This window comes from Rhinopithecus roxellana, chromosome 12 (genome assembly GCF_007565055.1).
Source record: "Rhinopithecus roxellana isolate Shanxi Qingling chromosome 12, ASM756505v1, whole genome shotgun sequence".
NCBI lineage: Eukaryota > Metazoa > Chordata > Mammalia > Primates > Cercopithecidae > Rhinopithecus > Rhinopithecus roxellana.
Genome location: NC_044560.1, coordinates 75,856,863 through 75,883,361, shown reverse-complemented (window position 1 = coordinate 75,883,361; position 26,499 = coordinate 75,856,863). Strand labels below are relative to the sequence as shown.

The window sequence follows — 26,499 nt, the reverse complement described above, 5'->3', positions numbered from 1 at the left end:
GCCTAGGTTTAAAGGATTATTTTGAATTAGATAAGATAAAGCTGACGGATGGCCAGGCATGGTGGTTCATGCCTGTAATCACAGCACTTTGGGAGGCCGAGGTGGGTGGATCACCTGAGGTCAGGAGTTCAAGACCATCTTGACCAACATGGAGAAACCCTGTCTCTACTAAAAATACAAAATTAGCCGGGCATGGTGGGGCATGCCTGTAATCCCAGCTACTTGGGAGGCTGAGGTAGGAGAATTGCTTGAAACTGGGAGGTGGAGGTTTTGGTGAGTCGAGATCACGCCATTGCACTCCAGCCTGGGCAACAAGAGCAAAACTCCGTCTCAAAAAAACAAACAAACAAACTAACAGTTTAAACAAATTGTGGATGAACTGTAAAAATTAACATTGCAAAAGAAATTCTGTGCATGAACATACTGACTAAATTCAAAAGGGTATTATATACTTGTTATTCCATAAATTCTGCATTGAATTAAAAGAAAAACGTTTCCGCAAGGCACTACTCTGTGCTTTAGCAAATTTATAAAGGATTACAAAACATTTATAAGAATCTTACCTTATGGTCAAACTAAGATTGAATACAACTGTCTATATAGTTTCATTAGAAAATTAGATTTGATATTAATAGTAGACTAATGCAAGAGTAAAATGTGGCTTTCTCTTCCTTGTAAAAGATTTTCATGTAATAGTAAAAGATAATGGCTGGGCACAGTGGCTCACGCCTGTAATCCCAGCACATTGGGAGGCAGAGGCGAGTGGATCACCTGAGGTCAGGAGTTCTGAAACAGGAATTAAAAGAAATTAAAGAATGTATAAACAGAAACTCAGTTATATGTAAGAAAATCCAATTCCCCCAGAGAAAGAGAAAGGCTGGAGTCCTTTAAAAATTAACTGCCTGTTTTTCTGTGGCTAGCGAGCCTTATCTCTCCCTTTCCCAGGCATTGTGAAGACCCTGTTTCTCTAGCTGCACAGCTGCAAGGTCACTAGACAGATAAACTCAAGTCATAAAATATGTTTTTCCTTAAAAAGTAAGAAATAATGTAATGCATGTCTCAATTAATTGAATAACTGTCTTTGTTTCTCACTTCTGTAAATGCTTCCCCCTGCACAGATCTCCGCCACCCCATGAAATGCTTAAAAGGTAACTTAGTTCTTTGTTCAGGGCTCAGTCCTTTGGATGTTAATCCAACTGGGCCGGTGCACCTAAATAATAAATATCCTCCTCAACCCCTCGGTCTCTCTGATTCCATAAAATATCCTGCCACAGTTCAAGACCAGACTGACCAACATAGCGAAACCCAGTCTCTACTAAAAATACAAAAATTAGCTGGGCATGGTTGTGTGTGCCTGTGGACCCAGCTACTTAAGAGGCTGAGGTGAGAGGATTGCTTGTACCTGGGAGGTGGAGGTTGCAGTGAGCTGAAATTGTACCACTGCACTCCAGCCTGGGTGACAGAGTAAAACTGTCTGGAAAAAAAGAGAAAAAAGAAAAATTAATGAAACATTTGTTTACCTTGCAGGTAGACTGCCAAAGAAAAGACAAAAGACAAATTGTTTAGAAAGCTAAGTCTTCCCTCTTAATCAGTAAAGGCTTTTGCCTTGTTTTAAAATTTTCAAGTTATCATTTTGGCAAAATAAATAACTTATGGTAACTTGAAATTGTATTTCATAATATCAAGTATTTAAAACCTCTAATATTTGACAGGCTTCCCAAAATCAAATTTCAGCTTCAAGGTTGTCTTTCCTGACCCCTAGATTTTGGATGCTTCAGTGATACAGAGAACCCCTGGAGCATCCAGAAGAGAGAAAATCAGAATTATTTGACATGTTTAGGTACATGGAATTGCCAAAATAATGTTTAATCTTCTTCACATAATTTAGTGAATAATATTAATGTGTGTTTCAAAATTGTATGGGATTTCTAGAATTCTAATGTCTAAATATATGCTATCAATCACAATTAAGGTTGTTATGTTGTAAAACACAGATAACACAATTTATTTGTCAATTGTGGTTTTTTGTTTGTTTGTTTTTTGAGATGGAGTCTCACTTATTACCCAGGCTGGAGTGCAGTGGCACAATTTCAGCTCACTTCAATATCCATCACCTGGGTTCAAGTCATTCTTTTGCCTGAGGCTCTCAAGTAGCTGGGATTACAGGTGCCCACAGCCATATCTGGCTAATTTTTGTATTTTTAGTGGAAACAGAGTTTCACCATGTAGGCCAGGCTGGTCTCAAACTCTTGACTTCAGATGATCTGCCTGCCTCAGCCTCCCAAAGTGCTAGGATATAGGCATGAACCACCATGCCTGGCCTCAATTGTGTTTTGGACTATATCCTGGACATGTTGTCATTCACAGACAATTGTTTTCTTGTGTTCATCTTTTTCAAAAGATGGCTTATAATCAGCTGTAGGACTTTAATAGTTGCTCTCAAATACAGGTTCCTGATAACTTTAGAGACTGTGACACTGAAATAAAGGAAAAACATACAGAACTCATGAAGAGCTAGGGCCGGGCGCGGTGGCTCAATCCTGTAATCCCAGCACTTTGGGAGGCCGAGGAGGGTGGATCACAAGGTCAGGAGATCGAGACCATCCTGGCTAACACGGTGAAACCCCGTCTCTACTAAAAAATACAAAAAAACTAGCCGGGGGAGGTGGCGGGTGCCTGTAGTCCCAGCTACTCGGGAGGCTGAGGCAGGAGAATGGCCTGAACCCGGGAGGCGGAGCTTGCAGTGAGCTGAGATCTGGCCACTGCACTCCAGCTTGGGTGACAGAGTGAGACTCCGTCTCAAAAAAAAAAAAAGAACTCATGAAGAACTAAAGTGTTCATGAATATCAAGCAGAACAAAAGTTAGCTCAATGGACTAAACTAATAAGAAATTAAAGTATTTTTTTTTTCAGCTTTTTGCTTCAAACATTGCTACTTTTAATTTTGTTTTCCAAAGTCAAAGAAACTTACCTTGAGCTATTTACAGCCTTTAATAATTGAGTAAAGTATACTCCTGTGAACAAAATTTGGAGCATATTTGTTTTTCTCTGGCCAGTTTCTACAGAATTTGGAAACTTACCTGTGAGTGTTCTTAACTTATGGTAATATGGTTGTTTGCATCAGTGCAGTAAGAATCCATTTTCTTTTGCAACAGGGTGCAATTGGAGAAACTGGTTGTTTTACCAAGGCTGGAAAAACTATGCTTCCCTTTAAGAAATAAGGCTCAACTTGCAGAGCCAATAAAAGCTCTTTGAGCAAACTGGTCTCATACCTGTCTACACAGTACCTGTACAGGGTTCCTAACATGTGGTGAGTAAAAAATGTCACTTTGTAACAGGCCCAGGAACCCCATATACTTGGGACCTCAAGAAGAAAGGAATTCACCCAATTCATCGGTATTTGAGAGTACAAACCCATGAGGGTGCTTGGCTTTAAAAAGTTCTATCATATATTCTTTGTAGAGCAGAGTTCCATCAAAGTGAATTTTAACAGCCTATTTAAAAATAATTATTCTTCCTGCACTTTATACAATCAGGCCAAGTATAAGACTAAATTTTATTTTGCAAACAAGTCAGTCCTATCATGACAGACTCATTTTGTTTTTAACAAAAATGAGAACTGGAGAGAAAAATTATGTTTCCAAACTTATACACTTGTCATTAAATTATAGTCTCATTAGTTTTTAAGTTTTTCCTTGCAATTTAGACTAACCCTGTTTATTCCTGTGAATGAAACAGTGATCTCCAGCTACAGTGCAGAAGAAACAGAATGGAATGGTTAATGTAAAAATCTGGATCCACATTTCAGTTCTGGGCAATTAGCCTGCAAATCCTGTCAGGTGATAGGAGTAACTACGGTGCCCATAATCTGGAGGTTTCTATGTTTGAGAAAATTAGAGCAATGGAGCTAACCAAATCCAAGCCCCATGTGCCCAAATCTTAGCAGGCATAACTATAGCCACCTCTTATCTGGGTGTGTCAGCAGCCTTAGGATTTTTGTGTTGTCATTACCCTCTTGTTTCATTTTAATACATGTCTTCCAATAACCCAGTTTGTCTTTTCTTGCATTCAGGCCATTAAACTCCAGTCATGCAACTGGAGCCTCTGATGATGGCCACTTTTTCTGGAGACCCTTACATAGGCCTCTGAGGGAGATGTGACTGCCGACTTGCCACAACAGTGCCCCTGTCGCAGACAGCAGTTAAGATTAGTCATCATTCTTATCACTATCTTTAAGTGCCCCCTGTCGCAGACAGCAGTTAAGATTAGTCATCATTCTTATCGCTATCTTTATTCTAATGGCAGTTAGATGTACTTCTTTAGCTTAACAGCGGCATAATGTAGGAACAAAATCTTTAAAAATTTAAGCAAATGAAAACCTACACCAGAAAAAAAACCAAAAACTTAACATCCACAAATGCATACATATTGATCTTTGTGTTGGCAGAGTCTGAAGCAGAACATTGGGTGAAGTTAATGCAGTTATTTTGACCACATTGGCATATTGATAAAATTATTTATATTTGAGTAAAATATGTCTACATCCTATAAATACTGCTTTGTACTGCAAATAATAAATGTAAAATCTCTATCCTTAAGAGGATTCTAATTCTCAACTCACTATATATAGAAACCTATTCCTCTGGTTCCTCCAAACTGAAGCCTCATAAAGGCTCAAATATAGAGTGAGAGGGATTCAACAACAGAGCATGTGAAACAAAAAGGATGAGGTAGGATGTTCGGCTCTAAGGCCCAGATTGCCTTGGGGACCCCAACATAATATCAACTATTAAGCTCACTAGCTAAAAATAAACATAAAAAGCTGAAAACGCCATGGCTTAAATTTGATGGGACTGAGTCTCTAAAATTGTAGACAGTTACACTAAAAGAATTGAGCCAGAATGACATGTGTCTAAGGATTATTAAAGAGAATGTTTAAAAGCACGTATTTGTTACCAATCTCATTACAGTAGCAATCAATATTCTTTTCTGTAACGTCAGCTTCCCCAAGCTAGGGATGCCATAGACTAAGACAAGTGCCTAATATGTTGCAGGCAATTATTTTCTACATTTAATGAACTTAGCAATAAATTTGTAAAAGTTATTGGCCTGTTTCACGTATAAATCTCACTGAAAGGCACTATCCAGTAGCTATTTTTCTCAGTCATTTTTGGGATTTTCTGTTGCTTGATTCCCAACTAACCTTATTTGAATCTTAGTGATTTCTTTTTTTTTTTTGAGATGGATTTTCGCTCTTGTTGCCCAGGCTGGAGTGCAGTGGTGCGATCTTGGCCCTCCACAACCTCCACCTCCCGGGTTCAAGTGATGCTCCTGCCTCAGCCTCCCGAATAGCTGGGACTATAGGCATGTGATACCACGCCTGGCTAACTGTATTTTTAGTAGAGTCCGGGTTTCTCCATGTTGGTCAGGCTGGTCTCAAACTCCCGAACTCAGATGATCTGCCTGCCTCGGCCTCCCAAAGTGCTAGGATTACAGATGTGAGCCACCATGCCTGGCTGAATCTTAGTGATTTCTAAAGCCCCAGATATAATAACAGAAAGAGAGCAAAAATGAAGCCAAGTTACCCCAACAGTTCATGTCTAATATATTTTGTTTTCCAAATGAACCAAAAACCACACAAGCTAAACGAAAGTGGGTTTAATATTCAACCTAAGTTCAATGGTAGCAGTCAAAATCATACGCAAAACTTAGCTAAGTCACAATATAGAAACTCTTAGTCTGGTATTCAAAAAAAATTTTTATTTTGGCATTTTTAAAATAGGATAAATACATTAAATATGACAAAATATACTCACTCAATTATAATAAAATATTTGAAAAATGAATAATTTTATTCTTAATATTTACTATAATATATTTAGACAAAAGTTTCAGTAAAAAATACTTATCGCTACCATGTATGAATTAAAACAGCCCTGGGGGAAATAGTAATTTTTATTAATAGTGAATCCTGAAGTTCCAAGAATGTAAAATAATTTCTCCTGGGCACTCACAGCTGATGACCCAGATAAAGTTCACATGTTTAATTAAAAAATTTTTATTTTCCCGGCCAGGTCCAGTGACTCACGCCTATAATCCCAGCTCTTTGGGAGGCCCAGGAGAGCAGATCACCTGAGGTCAGGAGTTCGAGACCTGCCTCAACATGGAGAAACCCCATCTCTACTGAAAATACAAAATTAGCCGGGCATGGTGATGCATGCATGTAATCCCAGGTACTCAGGAGGCTGAGGCAGGAGAATCGCTTGAACCTGGGAGGTGGAGGTGGCAGTGAGCTGATATCGCGCCAGTGCACTCCAGACTGGGTGACAGAACAAGACTCCATCTCAAAAAAAAAAAGTGGCATTTCTCCAAATTGTTTTATCAAGATGTAATATAAATATTATTCCAAATTTCAAATCCACAGATCATTGTGTTGTTTTGCCACATTCAACATTCACACTTAAAAATAGAAGATTCTGCCAGGCGCAGTGGCTCATGCCTATAATCCCAACACTGTGGGATGCCGAGACTGGTGGATCACCTGCGGTCAGGAGTTTGAGACTAACTTGGCCAACATGGTGAAAGCCCAAAACTACTAAAAATACAAAAATTAGCTGGGCATGGTGTAATCCCAGCTACTCAGGAGGCTGAGGTGGGAGAATAGCTGGAATCTGCAGGGTGGAGGTCACAGTGAGTTGAGATTGGGCCACTTCACTCCAGCCTGGGAGAGAGAGTGAAACTCCATCTCAAAAACAGAAAAAAAAAAAAAAGATTCTACATAGAAACATAAGTTGTGCTATAAATATATGACAGGAAATTAAATTTAAAATTGTTCATTTACCATTAACTCTATTTAGAATCTAATTTCTGAAATACTTTTGTTTTTTTTTACAAATTTTATATTTGCCATGCTTTTTGTAAGAATAAAAAAATTTTTTTACAAAGAAAAACAAAGCTAACTGATGTAATCTTTTCACTTGTTAACCATGTATGTCTATTCTCTTAATTAACTAATCTGACAGTTTTATTGATAAGCAAATTCTTCAGTTAAAACCAATTTTTCACTGCATTAAAAATACCAACTTTCTCATTAGAACCTACAAACTACCATGTAAAATGACAAGGCATGAAGACAACAATGAGAACACTTTAGTCATAACACAGTAAAAGAGGAAAGACTTAGTTGGAACACACATAAGACAAAATTGAAGCTCATTAGAAAATAAAAGCAGCAGGCTGGGTGCGGTGGTTCACACCTGTAATCTCAACACTTTGGGAGGCCAAGGTGGGCGGATCACCAGGTCAGGAGATCGAGACCATCCTGGCTAACACAGTGAAACCCTGTCTCTACTAAAAATACAAAAAAATTAGCCAGGCGTGGTGGCGGGCGCCTGCAGTCCCAGCTACTCAGGAGGTTTAGGCAGGAGAATGGCATGAACCCAGGAGGTGAGCTTGCAGTGAGCCAAGATCATGCCACTGCACTCCAGCCTAGGAGACTCCAGCTCAAAAAAAAAAAAAAAAAAAGAAAAGCAGCAGAATTTGTCTTTAAATTCAGGAAGTCAGTTTTGCAGCCTGAAAATGTCTTCTCCACATGATGAATCAATGTTATTTCTTCACCATTGCTATTTTCCATCACTGACTTGAAATTACAAACTAACTCCAGCAAAAATATTTATGATTTATTATAAAGCATGTTTTACTCAGAACTGTCGTATTTGTTTGCTACATTTATATGTAAAAACATCCTCATGACTTATGAAGTCTCCCTAGTACTTACCAAAGCAAATTAGCTCCCTCAATAGATTTACTTGTGTCAATTATAAAAAGTGAAAGAAACAGTAAAGAAAATTAGGCTTATACAGGTTTCTCCAATAAAACAAAAATCAAATGTTAAAATATGATACACTAATTTTTTAATGACATCTAAAAATCATTTTGTGTGTACTCTTAAATTTCGTAACAATCATTCTTAAAATCCCTGACCAGCTCACATAATAAGTACTTCATAAAATACAAAACGAGAAAATTACGGGTCTAGTATGAGTACCAGACAAGTAAAAACAGAGAATGTGCATAGGGAGATTCTGAACCATAAACCCTAACATTTTACAGCAATGAATTCAACACAATGCACAGAGTATAGATTTGCTTTCAACATTTTCAAGGTTTTTAGTTTTCTAATAAGTCGCCTTATTAAAAGAATTTATTTTGTTCCAATATTGCTTTCTCCTTCTGAAAATGGGTACAAACTCATAGTCATACACACACTTACTTCATAATTTTCTTACAACTAAGGTTTCTTTTTAGAGTAATATATGTATGTATTTAACTCTATGTAAATTGAAACTAAAAGCCTGTATGTGTTTGCAGGCAGAGAGAAAACATGTTCAAAGACAAATAAGTAGCAAATTCTTTAAATATTTATTCAGGACTTAGAAATGTATCAATTTTATTTATACTTCTATATAAACTTTATTATGACCATGAAAATGACCCTGTAGTCAAGAACAACTGTAAATTTTAAAATAAAGTACTTTTAATATTTTAAAATAACTAATAGTATTTTTGTTATTTTACTAATCAAACCGTTTGTAATAAAAAGGATAAATGCTAGAGGTGATGGATGCCTCATTTATCCTGATGTAATTATTATATATTATGTACCTGTACCAAAATATGCAGTATATGGCATAAATATATACACATACTGTGTAACCACAAAATTAAAAAGAATAAATTTAAGAAAAAAAGGATAAAAATGTAACCTATGGGAAAAATATTTATTTGCAATTTGAAGCCATTGGCAGAAGAGATTACTAGAGGTGTTATTCCAGTATGTTGCCAAATAGTATATTGTTACCATATTTTACCTACACCCTTCAGTAAGGTGGGTATGTTAAAGTTAGTGGAATAATAATGCTCCATTGAATGCACAAGTCTTTTTTTTTTTTTTTTTTGAGACGGGGTCTTGCTCTTGTTGCCCAGGCTGGAGTGCAATGGCGTGATCTTGGCTCTCTGCAATCTCTGCCTCCCGGGTTCAAGTGATTCTCTTGCTTCAATCTCCCAAATAGCTGGGATTACAGACACCCACCACCATGCCTGACTAAATTTTTGTATTTGTAGTACAGACAGGGTTTCACCATGTTGGCCAGGCTGGTCTCAAACTCCTGGCCTCAAGTGATCCGCCTGCCTCAGCCTCCCAAAGTGTTGGGATTACAGGCATGAGCCACTGTGCCCGACAATAGTCTTAATGTGGTAAAAGAAAATATTTAATTATAAATTAAGTCCACACATAATCTAAAAATTTTTAAATGTACTCCATTTTATTAAATAAAAGCACAATCAGTAACATTATATGGTACTATTTTAGTTAATTTTAACTTACATTTAACTAAAATTAAAAATGTTTTTCTCTCATAACTTGAAAGAATATTACTCTGAACAACTACCTCATACTTCACTAAGTTAACCACAAAGAGCCTCTTCACTTAGATTCCTATGCATCTTACATTTCAATGTCCTTACTCTTTTATAGAAGAGGTCATATATAATTCCCACCTAATAAAGTATCTCTCGTATCTCTGATGTAGCAATAGTTAATCACATGCTTTCACAGGTGAATACAATAGAAATGAAGAACTAGCATGAAGTAATTTGAGAGTTGACTTACGTCATTATTTACTTTTAAAAAGTTTTATGGTGGCCGGGCGCGGTGGCTCAAGCCTATAATCCCAGCACTTTGGGAGGCCGAGACGGGCGGATCACGAGGTCAGGAGATCGAGACCATCCTGGCTAACCCGGTGAAACCCTGTCTCTACTAAAAAAATACAAAAAACTAGCCGGGTGAGCTGGCGGGCGCCTGTAGTCCCAGCTACTTGGGAGGCTGAGGCAGGAGAATGGCGTAAACCTGGGAGACAGAGCTTGCAGTGAGCTGAGATCTGGCCACTGCACTCCAGCCTGGGGGACAGAGCAAGACTCCGTCTCAAAAAAAAAAAAAAAAAAGTTTTATGATTTTATCAAAAAAGTATACTTGAATGTAATTATGACTTTTCAAAGAAATGTCTACTCATTTTAAAGTTATGTAAAATTAATTTACTTACCAACTGTAGTTTTGGATTTTCTATACACAGCAGTCTGATTTAGTGCAATGTCTGAAGTGTCAGTGCCTTAGCTATTTCTACTGTTAATTCTCTTGTTAATTATATAAACTCAATTTGAATTAAATATTTCTTTGTATTTATTGCATCTGCAAAAGTATATTTTAGTATGAGCTCTGGCATTTTCTAAGCTATAGTTATGGAAAAAATGTTTTTCCAAATTCATTACATTTGCTGAATTCTTCTCCAATATAAATTTCCTAATGTTGAACAAAATTTTAGCAACTGCTTCAGGGTTATTCTCCAGTACAAAATGTGTACAGTAAAATGATACAAGTAAAAGCACTACAACCCCCTTTACATTTGTAATGTTTGTCTTCAGAATAAACTCTTCTTCACTTTAAAGCCTTTTATTTCTGACAGATCATTTGAAAGTAATTGTATTTATAATTCTTTTATTAAGTATGAACTCTCTGATGTTGTGTAATATGTGAGCACATATTAATGACTTTTCCACATTCTTTATATTTGTACACCATTTCTCAACTATAAATGCTTTCCTGTACAATAAGCTATGAACACTGGTTAAAAGTTATATTCTTCACACTTGGAGTTTTCTCCAGTATAAATTATTTTATCTGCAATCAAGTATGAAAACCATTTAAAAGTTTTTTCACATTCTTTATATTTCTAGAGTTTTGCACTAGTATAATTTTTTTTCGTTTTATGTTTAGAAAAGTTTGAGGTGTTGTGAAAAGCACTGTGACATCATTCAGGATTGTAGTTTCGCTCCAGTATGAAACATCTTATATCTGTTAAGAATTGAGGACTTGTTAAGGGCTTTGTGACATTCTTCACACTTTAGGATTTCTGTCCAGTATAAATTATGTGTAGTAAGAGTTGAGAACTTTTAAAGGCTTTGTCACATTCTTCACATTCGTAGGCTTTATCTTCCACATGAGTTCTCATGTTTAGTAGGAAATGAGAACTGGGTAGAGGCTATGCCACATTCATCACATTTCAAGGATTTCTCTCCAGCATGAATTATTTTGTGCTTAGTGAATGTTGAAGATTTGTTAAAAGCCAGGCCATGTTCTTCACATTTGTAGGGCTTCTCTATTATGAATTCCTTTATGTTTAGTAAGGACTGAGGAACAGTTAAAAGCCTTGACACATTCTTCACATTTGTAGGGTTTTTCTCCATTATGAATTATGTTTCGTAAGGTTTGAGGAATGGTTACAAGCTTTGCCACATTCTTCACATTTGTTGGGGTTCTCTCCAGCATGAATTATCTTATGTATGGTAAGGTATGAGAAACGATTAAAAGGTTTGCCACATTCTTCACATTTGTAGGGCGTCTCCCCAGTATGAATTAACTTATGTCTAATGAGGTATGAAGACCAGTTAAAGGCTTTGCCACACTCTTCACACTTGTAGGGTTTCTCTCCAGTATGAATTATCTTATGTTGAATAAGGGTAGTAAGAGCTGAGGACCAGTTAAAGGCTTTGCAATATTCATCACATTTGTAGGCCTTCTGTCTAGTATGAATTCTCTTATGTTTAGTAAGATATGAAGACCAGTTAAAGGCTTTTCCACACTCTTCACATTTGTAGGGTTTCTCTCCAGTATGAATTCTCTTATGTTGAGTAAGGTATGAAGACCGGTTAAAAGCTTTGCCACACTCTTCACATTTGCAGGGCTTCTCCCCAGTATGAATTAACTTATGTTGAGTAAGGTGTGAAGACTGGTTAAAGGCTTTACCACACTCTTCACATTTGTAGGGTTTCTCTCCAGTATGAATTACCTTATGTTGAGTAAGGTGTGAAGACCAGTTAAAGGCTTTTCCACACTCTTCACATTTGTAGGGTTTCTCTCCAGTATGAATTACCTTATGTTGAGTAAGGTGTGAAGACCGGTTAAAGGCTTTACCACACTCTTCACATTTGTAGGGTTTCTCTCCAGTATGAATTAACTTATGTTGAGTAAGGTGTGAAGACTGGTTAAAGGCTTTACCACACTCTTCACATTTGTAGGGTTTCTCTCCACTATGAATCATCTTATGTCGAGTAAGGGCTGAGGACTGTTTGAAGGCTTTTCCACACTCTTCACATTTGTAGGGTTTCTCTCCAGTATGAATTCTCTTATGTTGAGTAAAAGTAGTGAGAGCTGAGGACAAGTCAAAGGCTTTGCAACATTCATCACATTTGTAGGGCTTCTCTCTACTATCAATTATCTTATGTTGAGTAAGGTGTGAAGACCGGTTAAAGGCTTTGCCACACTCCTCACATTTGTAGGATTTCTCTCTAGTATGAATTATCTTATGTTGAGTAAGGTGTGAAGACCGGTTAAAAGCTTTTCCACACTCTTCACATTTGTAGGGTTTCTCTCCAGTATGAGTCATCTTATGTCGAGTAAGGGCTGAGGACTTGTTAAAGGCTTTGCCACATTCTTCACATTTGTGGGAATTCTCTTTAATATGAATTCTCTTATGTTGAGTTAGTTGTGAAAGCATGGAAAATGATTTGCCACATTCTTTACATTTGCAAGTTTTCTTTTCAGTATGTCTTATCTTATGTCTATCTGAATTTGAAAATTTATAGAAGACTTTCACATATTTATCACACTGATATATTTTGTTCTGGGTAGTTATCAGACATTGGTTAAGTCCATTATAACCTCCTTTGCACACCTTACACTCATCCACACTTTTACAGCCCTTTCTTAATTGTAAATTCTCATGTTCACATTTATCATGTCTCCTCAGTATGACTTTTTGGGGAAAATCTTTTATGTCTTGCTCCGGCCAAAGGTCGTCGGCAATATGAGAACACATAACTGAAAGAAATTAAAACAACAAATTACTCCACTTACTGGACTCAGGTAAATATTTTTTACAAATCTAACCTATAAAACTGTATACACTACCTAAGCAAGATGACATAGTAAAATACCACAGGCTCTAATTTATTCAAAAACATATAAAATGTAACAAAAACATACTGACCAAAACACATTTTTGGAAAATTTATACATGAGTTAAGTGTGCAAAGTGCCCCAGGTGAACACAATGTAAAAAGCAACATAGAAGAAAAAGAAAAATCTGTTATATTAACCCAACACAGCACTTCCTTCTCCCCAGTATAACATAGTGCCCTTAGAAGTATACATTGCCAACTCCTTGTTTCTATTTAAAAGAAAAATATTGGCACATACATTTTTATGTCTGGCTTTTAGGGGTCTTTCAAGACACTGGTTTCATTCTCCCATTAAATAAAATGCTGAAAAAAAAAAGTATACTTTGGAATAACACTTTGAGACTGCTGAGACCAAAGGTAAATGTTACAGCAGCACAGAGACTGCAGTACCACAGACAGGGAACAAGGGTAGCAAGTGATTGATAACTAGGAAGAAGTCATGCAAATAAACTTTTTAAACTAGAAAATAAAACATTTCAGATAAGACACATTCTTAAGAATATGTTTAAAAGGCTCTCAGAATGTCTAACCGTGACAACTGGTTTCAGACTATGTCAGAATAAAGCTACATTGTAAAGACTGTGACAGGAACCTTTTTTTTTTTTAATGTCCAAGTCTCAATCAAAGATTACAATATATACAAAATAGTAGGGCAACATGGTCCCATCAAAAAAATCATGAAATTTTCAGAAAGCAATCATTATAAAATAAAAATGTATAAATTTTAGAAATTTAAAATAAGTTGAATAACAATGAGTAAAAGCAGCACAGACAACTATTGAAAATCAGAAAAATGAGAAAAAAACAGTAATTGTGGAGGTAAAATACAAAGAGATAATAACTAACCAATTCTAAAAGAAAAAAATGATATAAAAATAAAGAAGTTCAACAAACTAAAATACACATACAAGATATTTATTTAAAAAACACATATATAAGAACAATTTAAAATGTCACAGACAAGAGAGAATCTCAAGAACTGCAAGATGAAAGTGATGTGTCGTTTATAAGCATAGAGTGACACACTAAACAGTGAGTTTTTCAAAAGAAAATTTTGCAGGCCAGAAGAAAACGGTGTGATATTGCCAAAGTCCTGAAGAAAAAATGCTGTCAGGTGAAAAGAATAATCTTCAGCAAAAATGTCCTACCTAAAAAATTAAAAAAAGACCTTCTAAAATAACCAAATCCTTAGACAGTATATTGGCACTGCATATAACCTATATATATATCAAAGATGCTGAAAAAAGTTTCTTCCACTGAAAATAACACGATGCTAGAAAACAACACAAAATCATATAAAACTACCGAAGTTCCTGGGAAACATACATACACAAAAATAGAATTCCTTAGCATTCTCATAATGGGACAGAAAACATTTATAATTATGCTCTAAAATTAGAAAAATAAAAGCACAGAAAGTATTGTAAATATCTGTTAATAAATATACAACAGATAATCAGCAATATCAATAACAAAGTTGAGGGCAGATGTAATGGGGAACAATTTTTGTATATAACTGCAGTTCATTTTTCACCAGATTAAATATATACTATTTTATCTTTTAGAGGTTTTATGTAATCCTCAAGGTATCACAAAGAAAATATCTGTATAGACACCCAAAAGAGAATAAGAAAGAAGTGAAACCATATCAATACTAATGAAACAGACACAATGGAAGACAGAAAGGGAGAAATGAGGGATAAAGATACAAGAATCAAATAAAATAATTAATAAAATAACAGGAAGTCTTTGTCTTTTAGAAAATTACTTACATATATGTATAATTAGCTTTCTAATCAAGAGACATGGTTTCTTTTTTTTTTTTTTTTTTTTTTTTTTGAGACGGAGTCTCACTCTATCGCCCAGGCTGGAGTGCAGTGGCCGGATCTCAGCTCACTGCAAGCTCCGCCTCCCGGGTTCCCGCCATTCTCCTGCCTCAGCCTCCCCATGTAGCTGGGACTACAGGCGCCTGCCACCTCGCCCGGCTAGTTTTTTGTATTTTTTAGTAGAGACGGGGTTTCACGGTGTTAGCCAGGATGGTCTCGATCTCCTGACCTCGTGATCCACCCGTCTCGGCCTCCCAAAGTGCTGGGATTACAGGCTTGAGCCACCGCGCCCGGCCGAGACATAGTTTCAATAAAGGGATTCATTAAAAAACATTAAAACTCAAGACCTGACTTGTCTTTCTACAAGAGTCAGTTTAGAACTAATAATAAAAAAAAGCCTGAAAGTGACAAGATTGATGTAGGTATTTTATCCAAATACTAACCAAATGAGAGCAGAAAAGGTCAAAGTAGTATTACACAAACTACATCTTAAGTCAAAAACTCATATTACATAAAATGTATATGAAGTCAAAACTCCAAAAGATGAAGCACATTAAGCAATAATAGATTGACGGGGAACCTATGAAAAATTTGTATATATGCATATTTGTGTGTGTGTGCGTGTATCTCACCTTAGAGTTCCAAATATGTAAGGTAAATATTGACATAATTGAAGAAACACATAGAAAACAATATAATAATAGTAGGATATTTTGATACCTCACGTTCTCTGATAATAATAAAACAAGATAATATTAGTAAGGAAACAGTAGACTTGAGAGCAGTATAAAGCAAGTATTTCTAACAGATATAGAAAACACTTCTCAATATCAGGAAACACACCCTTTGCAATAGCTCATACAACATTCTTTTTGATAGACCACCGGTTAGGTCAAAAATAAATCTCAACAAATGTTTCAAAACTAAAATTTTGAGCTGGGCGCAGTGGCTTACACCTGTAATCCCAGCACTTTGGGAGGCCGAGGCAGGTGGATCACCCGAGGTCAGGAGTTCAAGACCAGCCTGGCCAACATGAAAATACAAAATTAGCCGGGTATGGTAGTGCATGCCTGTGATCCCAGCTACTTGGGAGGCTGAGGCAGGAGAATCGCTTGGACCCAGGAGGCGGAGGTTGCAGTGAGCAGAAATCACACCACTGCACTCCAGTCTGGCAATAGAGCAGGACTCTGTCTCAAAACAAACAAACAAATAACAACAACAACAAAAAAAAACCTGAAACTTTGGCCAGGCATGGTGGCTCATGCCTGTAATCCCAGCAGTTTGGGAGGCTGAGACGGGTGGATCACCTGAGGTCAGGAGTTTGAGACCAGCCTAGTCAACATGGCGAAACCCTGTCTTTACCAAAAATACAAAACTTAACTGGGCCTGGTGGCATGTGCCTATAATCCCAGATAGTCAGCAGGTTAAAGCATGAGAATCACTTGAACCAAGGAGGCAGGAGTTGCAGTGAGCCAAGATCACACCACTGCGCCCCAATCCTGGGCAACAGAGTGAGAGTGTCTCAAAAACAACAACAACAACAACAACAAAAACCCTAAAATTTTAAGGATTACTTTCTATGAACAAAATGGAATAAGAATATAAAACAATGGAAAAAAACTGAAAAATTCAAATATATAGAAATTAAACAATACACTCAAGCATACTCTTGTTCAAAGATTAAAATAATTAATGTTGTATAGATGTTTATATCATTTAATGTAATCTACAGATTGAATGCAATGTTTTTCAAATTTCTCATTGCATTTTTGAAAAAATCGTAATAGCAGACTCAAGAGTGCTGTTGCAAGAGACAACAAAGTACCCAACAATCTTCAAAAAAAAAAAAAAAGGTTGGAGGCATTATAATTCCTTATTTCAAAACATATTACAAAGCTACAGAATTAAAACAATTTAGTATCAGTATCAAGCTGAAAACCAGACAAATCAAATAGAATGCAACACATAAACTTTAATACATATGGTCATATAAAGAGTCATTTACATACCCATAATAATTGTAGCATTGTTACTGAAAGCCAATAGGTAAAAACAATACTAATTTCTGTCACCAAATTATTCAATAGATATAATTTGAAATGTAAAAATACTGGAACATCACTCAGTTTTCTTTCTTTCTTTTTTTTTTTTTTTTGAGACGAAGTCTCACTCTTGTCCCCCAGGCTGGAGTGCGATGGCATGATCTCAGCTCATTGCAACCCCTGGTTCCCGGGTTCAAGTAATTCTCCTGCCTTGGCCTCCTGAGTAGCTGGGATAACAGGCACCTACCACCACACCCAGCTAATTTCTGTATTTTTAGTTGAGATGGGGTTTCACCATGTTGGCCAGGATGGTCTAGAACTCTTAACCTCAGGTGATCCACCCGCCTTGGTCTCCCAAAGTGCTGGGATTACAGATGTGAGCTACCGCGCCCAATCATATCACTCAGTTTTCAAAAAGCAGAAAATATTCTAACTACACAGATAAATCTTGATGATATTTTGCAAAGTAACATGAGCCAGCCACAAACAGACAGAGATTGTATGAGATACATAAAGAAATTACACCACTAGGAATACAAAACAGAGTGGTGCTTCAAAAGTGCCGTAATACTAGAAAAGTTGGTAGTTGTATAATGTGTATTGAGATTTAGCTTTGCAAGATAAAAATGCTTCAGCAATATGTTGCATAATGATGTCAATATAACTAAATTGAATATATGAAAATATTTTAGGCCGGGCCCGGTGGCTCAAGCCTGTAATCCCAGCACTTTGGGAGGCCGAGACGGGTGGATCACGAGGTCAGGAGATCGAGACCATCCTGGCGAATACGGTGAAACCTGGTCTCTACTAAAAAATACAAAAAACTAGCCAGACGAGGTGGCGGGCGCCTGTAGTCCCAACTACTCGGGAGGCTGAGGCGGGAGAATGGCATAAATCCGGGAGGCGGAGCTTGCAGTGAGCTGAGATCTGGCCACTGCACTCGAGCCTGGGCGACAGAGCCAGACTCCATCTCAAAAAAATATATATATATATTTTATTATAAATTATTATGTGTTTTTGACAAGTAAAAACAATAGTAGCTAGAAGAGAAATTTCGTTATGAGTATAGTTTTTCGAGACGGAGTTTCGCTCTTGTCGCCCAGCTGGAGTACAATGGCGTGATCTTGGCTCACTTCAGTCTCTGCCTCCTGGGTTCAAGCGAGTCTCCTGCCTCAGCTTCCAGAGTAGCTGAACTACTAGTACCCACCACCATGCCCAGCTAATTGGTCTCCCAAAGTGCTGGGATTACAGGCCACCACACCCTGCCGGTAGTTTTTAAATTATCTTCAAATCCAAAAGTATTTCTTACCCAGAAAAATAATAGAGATTCACAAACAAGATATGGAGGATTCACAAATAAATAGGATGTTGAAATTAGAATTTTTGTGACTACTCATCTGCACTGGATTAAACAACAAACCTACACAACAAATATACAAGTTATAAAGAAAACACAGGGATAATATTTATAAAGGCAAACAAACATAGAGATAATAATATTGGCAATATACGTTTGGCTGATTCATATTTGATTTTGCTCCACACTGTGTTAAATTGTTCAGAACTAAATATTGTCATACACAATTATAATATAAACTGAAAAATCAAAACACAATTAACTGGTATGAGGTGGCATGTTCTAAAATATAATACAAAAATATAAAATTGCAAAACAAATTTAAAATGTAGAATGTAATACTTATTGGACAGCATCAAGTCGATCCGTATACTCATGAACAAAATCTTGGAAGAAGTCTATAGGGAAAAAGTAATACAGAGTTTACTTGAACATGAAAAAGACTAAGTTCTTCCCAAATTTTGAGGTAATAAAATAATACCTGACCAATAATACTTGATTTGAAATTATTTTACTTCAAAAAAAGATAAAAATACTTTCCAAAACAAAAGGTGAGAGTGTTCATCATGACTAGCACTGTCCTACAAAAAATGCTACATGGTGGCGAGGCAGAGGGGCTCATGCCTATCATCTGACAGTTTTAGGAGGCCCAGGCAGTCACATCACTTGGGACCAGGAGTTCAAGAACATCCTGAGGAACATGGTGAGACTTTGCATATAAAAACAAAGAAATGCTACAATGAGTCCATTATATTGAAAAATAAAATTCTGCACAGCATGAATTTTTGTAAAAATTATAATATATAAAAAAATTAAAAAAATTTTATAAAAATAAAATTATATTTACATGACTACGTAAATATAAAGCTCTCTATTAAATGTAAATATACAGACACACACAGAATCCTTTACTATTACAATGATGGTGCATAAAATCCCTAAATTTCTTCCATAGACTATGAAAAACAAAATATAAATCTGCATAAATCTGTTATTAGATATAATTTATAATATTAATAACAAAAATGTAGAGGTATAGTATTTGTATTCAGTTGAAGTTGTTATGAGATTAAAATATATTGTTTTAACTTTAAGATGTTTTATGTAATCTTCACTTTTCAAGATGATTATGAAGATAATATTTATAGAAAGTACACTAAACAAATAGAAAAATAATCAAAATGTCACTATAAAATTAAACAAAATTTAAGGTGGTAAAATAGGAAATGAGAAAAAACATATCTATAAGAGCACATAAAACAATAATAATAAAACTGGTAACAGAAACATTTCTTTAAGCAATTATTTTAAATACAAATTAATTAAACTATTTAATTTTTAAAAATGTAATCCCAGGACTTTGGAAGGCCAAGGTGGACTGATCACTTAATCTCAGAAGGTCAAAACCAGAGTGGGCAACATGGCAAAACTGTGTCTCTACAAAAAATACAAAAAAACTAGTTAGATGTGATGCCACATACTTGTATCCCAGCTACCTGAGAGGCTGAAATGAGAGGATCATCTGAGTTTGGGAGGTTGAAGCCGCTGTGAGCCATCATCAAACCATTGCAAACCAGCCTGGTTGACAGAGTGAGAACCTATCTCAAAAATAAAAAAGTAAGTAAATTATATTTAAAAAATTAAATGCCTAATTGGCTTAAGAAAAACAGCATATAATATGCTGCATACAAGAGATTCATTTTAGCATTTAGTTAAATAGGCTGAAAGTAACAGAATGAAAAAATTCCATATTCCACGCAAATAGTAACAATTGGGTGAGGTCGTCATAATTACAGTAGACATAATATGTCCTAAGTACTAGCATGAGACAAAGACTGATATTATATAATGGTAAAATGGGTCAATTTAACTGGTATCTATCCATATGTGTATGTGTGTGTATATATGTATACATACAGATATGTGTATATATAACATATATATGCATACATATATATATCTATATAGGGCTGGGCATGGTGGCTCATGCCTTTAATCCCAGAACTTTGGAAGGCCTAGGCAGGTGGATGACGAGGTCAGGAGTTCAAGACCATCCTGGCTAACATGGTGAAACCCCGACTCTACTAAAAATACAAAAATTAGCCGGGCATGGTGGCACGTGCCTTGCAATCCCAGCAACTCAGGAAGCTGAGGTGGAAGAATCGTTTGAACCTGGAAGACGGAGGTTGCAGTGAGCTGAGGTGGTGCCACTGTACTCCAACCTGGGCAACAAAGTAAGACTCAATCTCAAAAAAAAAAATCTATCTATATATATAATTAATATAGTATTTAATAAAATACTTATCCAGCTATATGTATATATAACATCAGGGCTCCAAAATATATAAAGCAAATATCAACAAATTGAAGCAGGAAATACATAGCAACATAATTGTAACATCAAGATCCCATTTTCAATAATAAATAGAAAATTCAGATAAAATAGCAATAATAAAACAGAACTTAGAAAACATTATAGACTGTATTAATTATTTTGAATACACACGAAGCCCAAGAGTAGATAATTTATTAAAAAAAAAAAAGATTTGGCTCACAGTTTGGCAGGCTGTACAAGAAGTGTGCACCAACATCTGCTTCTGGTGAGGGTCTCAAAAAGCTTACAATCATGGTAGAAGGCCAAGAGTAACTGGACATACCACACGGTAAAAGACAGCAAGTGTGAGGTGAAGGAGCCAGGTTCTTTTAATGAGCCAGCTCTCTTTTGAATTAATGGAGTGTAAAATTTTGATTACAAAGAGGATGGTGCCAACCCATGCACAAGGAATTTTTCCCCACAAACCAAACACCTCCCACTGGTCTTAAATCCAACATTGAGAATTACATGGCAGCATGAAGTCCTCATGCCTATAACCCCAACACTTTGGAGGACCAAAGTGAGAGGGTCTCTTGGAGCCAGAAGTTTGAGACTAAGCTGGGCAATATAGTGAGACCCTGTTCCTACAAATAATAAAAATTAGCCAGACATGGTAGTGCATGTCTGTAGTCCCAGCTACTAGGGATGCTGAGGTGAAAGGATCACTTGAGCCCAGGAGGTTGAGGTGACAGTGAGCCAAAATCATGCCACTGCACTCCAGCCTGGGTGATAGAGTAAGATCCTGTCTAAAAACAACAATAAATACATTTTAAGTATACCAAAATTATACACCGTGTTTTCTGACCACAACTGAATAAAACTAGGAATTAAAAGCAAAAGTAAAACTGGCAAATCCAAATGTATATAAAACTAACTACAAAACTCTTCAACATATTCTTGCTCATGGGCCAAAAATTTAATTTTTCAAAGGTGTCAATACAACCTACAGTGGTGAACAAATTTAATATAATCGTTATAACAATCTCAACAGCACAGTTTTTAACAGAAATCATATGATTTGGCTGCATCCCCACCCAAATCTCATCTTGAACTGTAGCTCCCATAATTCCCATGTGTCAGGAGAGAGACAGGGAGAGGTAATTAAATCATGAAAGTGGTTCTTTCCTGTGCTGTTCTTGTGATAGTGAATAAGTTCCAGGAGATCTGATGGGTTTATAGAGGGGAGTTCCTCTGCTAACGCCCTCTTGCCTTTCACCATGTAAGACATGACTTGCTCCTCCTTTGCATTGTGCCATGATTGTGAAGCCTCTGACAAAAATACCTTTATGAGAGAACCAGGCCTCATGGCTTGAACCTGTAATGACAGCTACAAGTACATTAAGGTTGGAGAATTGCTTCAGGCCAGGATTTCAAGACCAGCCTGGGTTATGTAGCAAGGCCCCATCTCCAACGTAAGTGCCTTTAAGAGATCTTTAAGGTCCAGGGATGAAGTTGTGAAATTCTGCTAAAGCCAAATATTGAGGCGTGTTCTCTTCAGAAGGCAGGCTGTCGTTCTGGTGGCAAACTATGGGAACCCTGCTCTTGGCTACAGGACAGGAAATGGCCAACCCAACTTGGTCCTACTGAGAATTCTGGATTTACTCTGTAATTATTTCAAAATCCTTTCAGCCACAGTCTGGGAGAGGTTCTGTCCTTTCATAGGCCTGGAGGAAGACACCCGTTTATAGCCATGCAGGCAGGCCTGCAGACCCTGGCTTTTTTTTTTTTTTTTTTTTTTTTTGGGGGGCGGAGTCTCGCTCTGTCGCCCGGGCTGGAGTGCAGAGGCCGGATCTCAGCTCACTGCAAGCTCCGCCTCCCGGGTTTACGCCATTCTCCTGCCTCAGTCTCCTGAGTAGCTGGGACTACAGGCGCCCGCCACCTCGCCCGGCTAGTTTTTGTATTTTTTAGTAGAGACGGGGTTTCACCGTGTTAGCCAGGATGGTCTCGATCTCCTGACCTCGTGATCCGCCCGTCTCGGCCTCCCAAAGTGCTGGGATTACAGGCTTGAGCCACCGCGCCCGGCCGACCCTGGCTTTTAATGTGGTGCCTGAAGCAGTTCAAAGTCTCAGTTCCAGCTTCCTGGGCCACAGTTTATGGCCAGTTCTCTTTACCTAGAAACCAACACAGTGACCTGAGAAAATCCTCTGTGGTACTCAGCGAAGGCTGTACTCATTTACATCCCGATTTAAGGTGCATTATATACAGACCCTACTACAAAAACCTGCCCTAGTGTCTGTCCTACAGAGCAGTCTTGAAGGATATCCAATCTGTCCAAAAATAATATGGGGATTACAACTATCCAAGCCCCTTGTAACAAGCCAACTAAAGGTGGACCCTAGTGCAGACCCAGCAATCTTGTGACCAAGCTACAACCCCTCTCCATCACAAACCCAGAGGGAATCCCATCACCCTGGGGGCCCAATGGAAGAAGACCTTTACCTACTGAAACCAGTTTATAGCAACTTGAAGAGGTGTTTGCTCCTTCAAATTCACAGACACCAAATGCAAAATTATATTGTGCACCTTGTCAATGCTTCCATTTTAACATAGCACTGATGTGGCAGAATAATTAGTCAAAACAATTTTCAGAAAGCCATTGAAACTGAAGACAAATAAGTAAAAATTTGTTGTTTGTAGATGACATGATCTTATATACAGAAAACCATAAGCAGTGCATTAAAACCTAAGTTAATAAACTCAGTAAATGAGCAAAATATAAAACTAACATACAAGTATAAGTTATCGTCCCATACACTTAAAACAAACTATCTGATAAAATAGACAAAAAAAAAAAAAATCTTATTTACAATAGCATTAAAACAATAAATTTCTGACCAGGCATGGTTTGCTCACACCTGTAAACCCAACACTTTGGGAGGCTAATGAGGGCGGATCATCTGAGGTCAGGAGTTCGAGACCAGCCTGTCCAACATAGTGAAACCCCATCTCTACTAAAAATACAAAAATTAGCCAGGCATGGTGGCGAGCACCTATAATCCCTGCTACTTAAAAGGCTGTGGCAGGAGAATCGCTTGAACCTGGGAGGCGGAGTTTGCAGTGAGCTGAGACTTTGCCATTGCACTTCAGCCTGGGCAAGAAGAGTGAAACTCTGTCTCAAAAAATAAATAAATTTCAGAGAACAAATTTGACCAAGGAAATAAAAAATCTTTACACTGAAAGATATAAGATAGCTAGGAAAAGAAATAGAGAAGACACAAATAAATTTAAAAATGTTTTATGTCTATGAGTTGAAAGAATAAGATTCAATAAATATAGGTTCAATAAGCTCCCTACAAAAATTCCAGTGGTAAGTTTTTTTCACAGTAATGGAAAATACAAGACTAAAGATTACATCAAACTACAATAAACTTTGAATAGCCAAAGTGATCTGGAGGAAAAAAAACAAAGCAGAACGACATCATATTTTATAATTACAAATTATCTTTCAATAATATACTAAAAGATGAAATGTGCAGAAACATTAAAAAATTCAATGGAACAGAAACCACTATTTCAGACATGATGCAAAAAGAGAACTTAAGAAAAAGCTTAACGTAGAATTTTTTAAAATTATGCAGATATTTGTGTGTCCCTAAAAACAATGAAAAAGCAGTCAGACTGTACAGTCTCTTATATGCCGTGAGGACTTTGGCTCTCACTGTAAACTTGAAGGAAAATTACTGAAAGGAAAGTAGAATCTTTAGAGAATTTAAAAGCATAAGACAGAAAATTTAAAAGCTTTCTATGTGAGAGCAAAGAAAAAAAAAAATACAAACTCAGGCTTCCAGAAACTATATCCTTTGGAACACAGCTTCCCAAATGACATGTTAAGGACTTGCTTTCTCCTTGACCTTTGGATCTCTCATCTGGGTCATCTGTTGTATTGGCTTTCACTCTCACCTACCTGGGGGTTTGGCTACCATCTCATATCTGTTCATATTCCAGGGCTCTTTTCCTTGCTCCAGACAGGTGATTAGGTCTGGCTTAGAGACAGCAATACCTGTTTTATCAATAATAATATGCATCTTGTTCATATTCTGCAATTACCAACTTAGTAATGTGCTCAATAAAGAGAATGTTAATACAATATTCTTTTTTTTTTTTTTTTTTTTTTTTTTTTTTTTTTTTTTTTTTTGAGATGGAGTCTCGCTCTGTCGCCCAGGCTGGAGTGCAGTGGCCGGTTCTCAGCTCACTGCAAGCTCCGCCTCCCGGGTTCACGCCATTCTCCTGCCTCAGCCTCCCAAGTAGCTGGGACTACAGGCGCCCACCACCTCGCCCGGCTAGTTTTTTGTATTTTTAGTAGAGACGGGGTTTCACCATGTTAGCCAGGATGGTCTCGATCTCCTGACCTCGTGATCCACCCGTCTCGGCCTCCCAAAGTGCTGGGATTACAGGTTTGAGCCACCGCGCCCGGCCACAATATTCTAATACATTTATTCCAAAATACTAATTTATAACAGTTATTTCTAAATATTTAGAAAATACTACATATTTGTAGGTTCTTAATTCACTACTCAGAACTACTGAATAAAAAAATTGGTGGTAACAATTAGATTTTTTTTTTTTTTTTTTTTTTTTTTTTTTTTTTTGAGACGGAGTCTTGCTCTGCCGCCCAGGCTGGAGTGCAGTGGCCGGATCTCAGCTCACTGCAAGCTCCGCCTCCCGGGTTCACGCCATTCTCCTGTCTCAGCCTCCCGAGTAGCTGGGACTACAGGCGCCTGCCTCGTCGCCCGGCTAGTTTTTTTTTTTTTTTTTTTTTTGTATTTTTTAGTAGAGACGGGGATTCACCGTATTAGCCAGGATGGTCTCGAACTCCTGACCTCATGATCCGCCCATCTCGGCCTCCCAAAGTGCTGGGATTATAGGCTTGAGCCACCGTGCCCGGCCAGCAATTAGATTTTAAGGTGTGGGCAATAATATTTTATACCAGTAAATTTCTGAAATTATCACTAATCTAGAGTGAGGGATACAGATCAGCTCAGCAATGTGGAAAGTTCAGCTCAAGATGAAACATCTTGAAGAAATTTTTTTTCTACACTGACAAATCCTTATGATTTTCTTGAAAACAGGGATTTGAAACTCATTTATGCAAAGCATAATTATCAAAAATTACCAAATTACCAAAAAACGTTCTACAAAAAAACAAAAAACAAACAGAAAACAAAAATAAAGCCTTTAGAGTATATTAGGAATTGAGTATTGAAGTTATTCTCACCCAGGAAGACCAGGTTTCTGTAGTTCTCTAACATCACATTCCTATATAAATTCTGCTGAACAGTGTCCAGGCATTGCCACTCCTCCAGAGAGAATTCTACGGTCACATCCCTAAATGTCAGTGGTCCCTGAAAAACACACAAACACAGACACACATATATTTACCAAGTGGTCATGGACAGAATTTTTAATGTCACTCAAGGTGTAATTAGAGAGTAGAGAGTACAGGTTCTGCCTTATAGGAGTGACCAAAATTATCCAAGAAAATATTTTTTTAACCCAGAAATATTCTCTAATGTATTCTCTGACTCTAAAAAACACACCCCCATACACATTTACCAAGTGGCCATGGGCAGAATTTTTAATGTGTCTCAAGGTCAAATGAGAGAGTAGAGAACGGATTCTGACTTACAGAAAGTCTGAGTTTCTGCTTTTTTTTTTTTTTTTTTTTTAAGTTTCTGGATTTCTAACAAGTTCGCCAGTAATGCCAATGTTTTTGGCCCAAGAAGAATATTTTGTCAAACATCCACTAAGTAAAAGAGCCTGCGTTTTTCCTAGTATTGTTGGACTGTAAAAAAAAAGATGAGAGTTTTCACTTGCCAAAGACAGATAT

The 26,499-nt window shown here is 37.0% G+C and overlaps 1 protein-coding gene and 1 pseudogene across 5 annotated transcripts; one reads left to right on the top strand and one right to left on the bottom strand.

Moving 5' to 3' along the window:
- Nucleotides 1–9,258, top strand: part of LOC115892024 — a 33,086-nt pseudogene extending 23,828 nt beyond the window's left edge.
- A 1,606-nt stretch (nt 9,259–10,864) lies between these two features.
- Nucleotides 10,865–26,008, bottom strand: LOC104662636 (zinc finger protein 257-like). Of its 5 annotated transcripts, none has more exons than XM_030942591.1 (5): nt 25,888–25,921; nt 24,577–24,672; nt 11,390–12,933; nt 11,209–11,310; nt 10,865–10,885 (listed from the first exon to the last, which is right to left on the bottom strand). In XM_030942591.1, the coding sequence occupies exons 1-5, from the start codon at nt 25,919–25,921 to the stop codon at nt 10,865–10,867; spliced, it is 1,797 nt and encodes a 598-aa protein (XP_030798451.1). The 5 variants fall into 5 exon arrangements, with proteins under 5 accessions (XP_030798451.1, XP_030798452.1, XP_010361978.2 ...); XM_030942592.1 differs by lacking the exon at nt 10,865–10,885 and adding exons at nt 15,050–15,058; nt 15,706–15,803 and having other exon boundaries at nt 11,300–12,933; nt 24,573–24,672; nt 25,888–26,008; XM_010363676.2 differs by lacking the exon at nt 10,865–10,885 and having other exon boundaries at nt 11,300–12,933.
- Between the last annotated feature and the right edge of the window lie 491 nt (nt 26,009–26,499).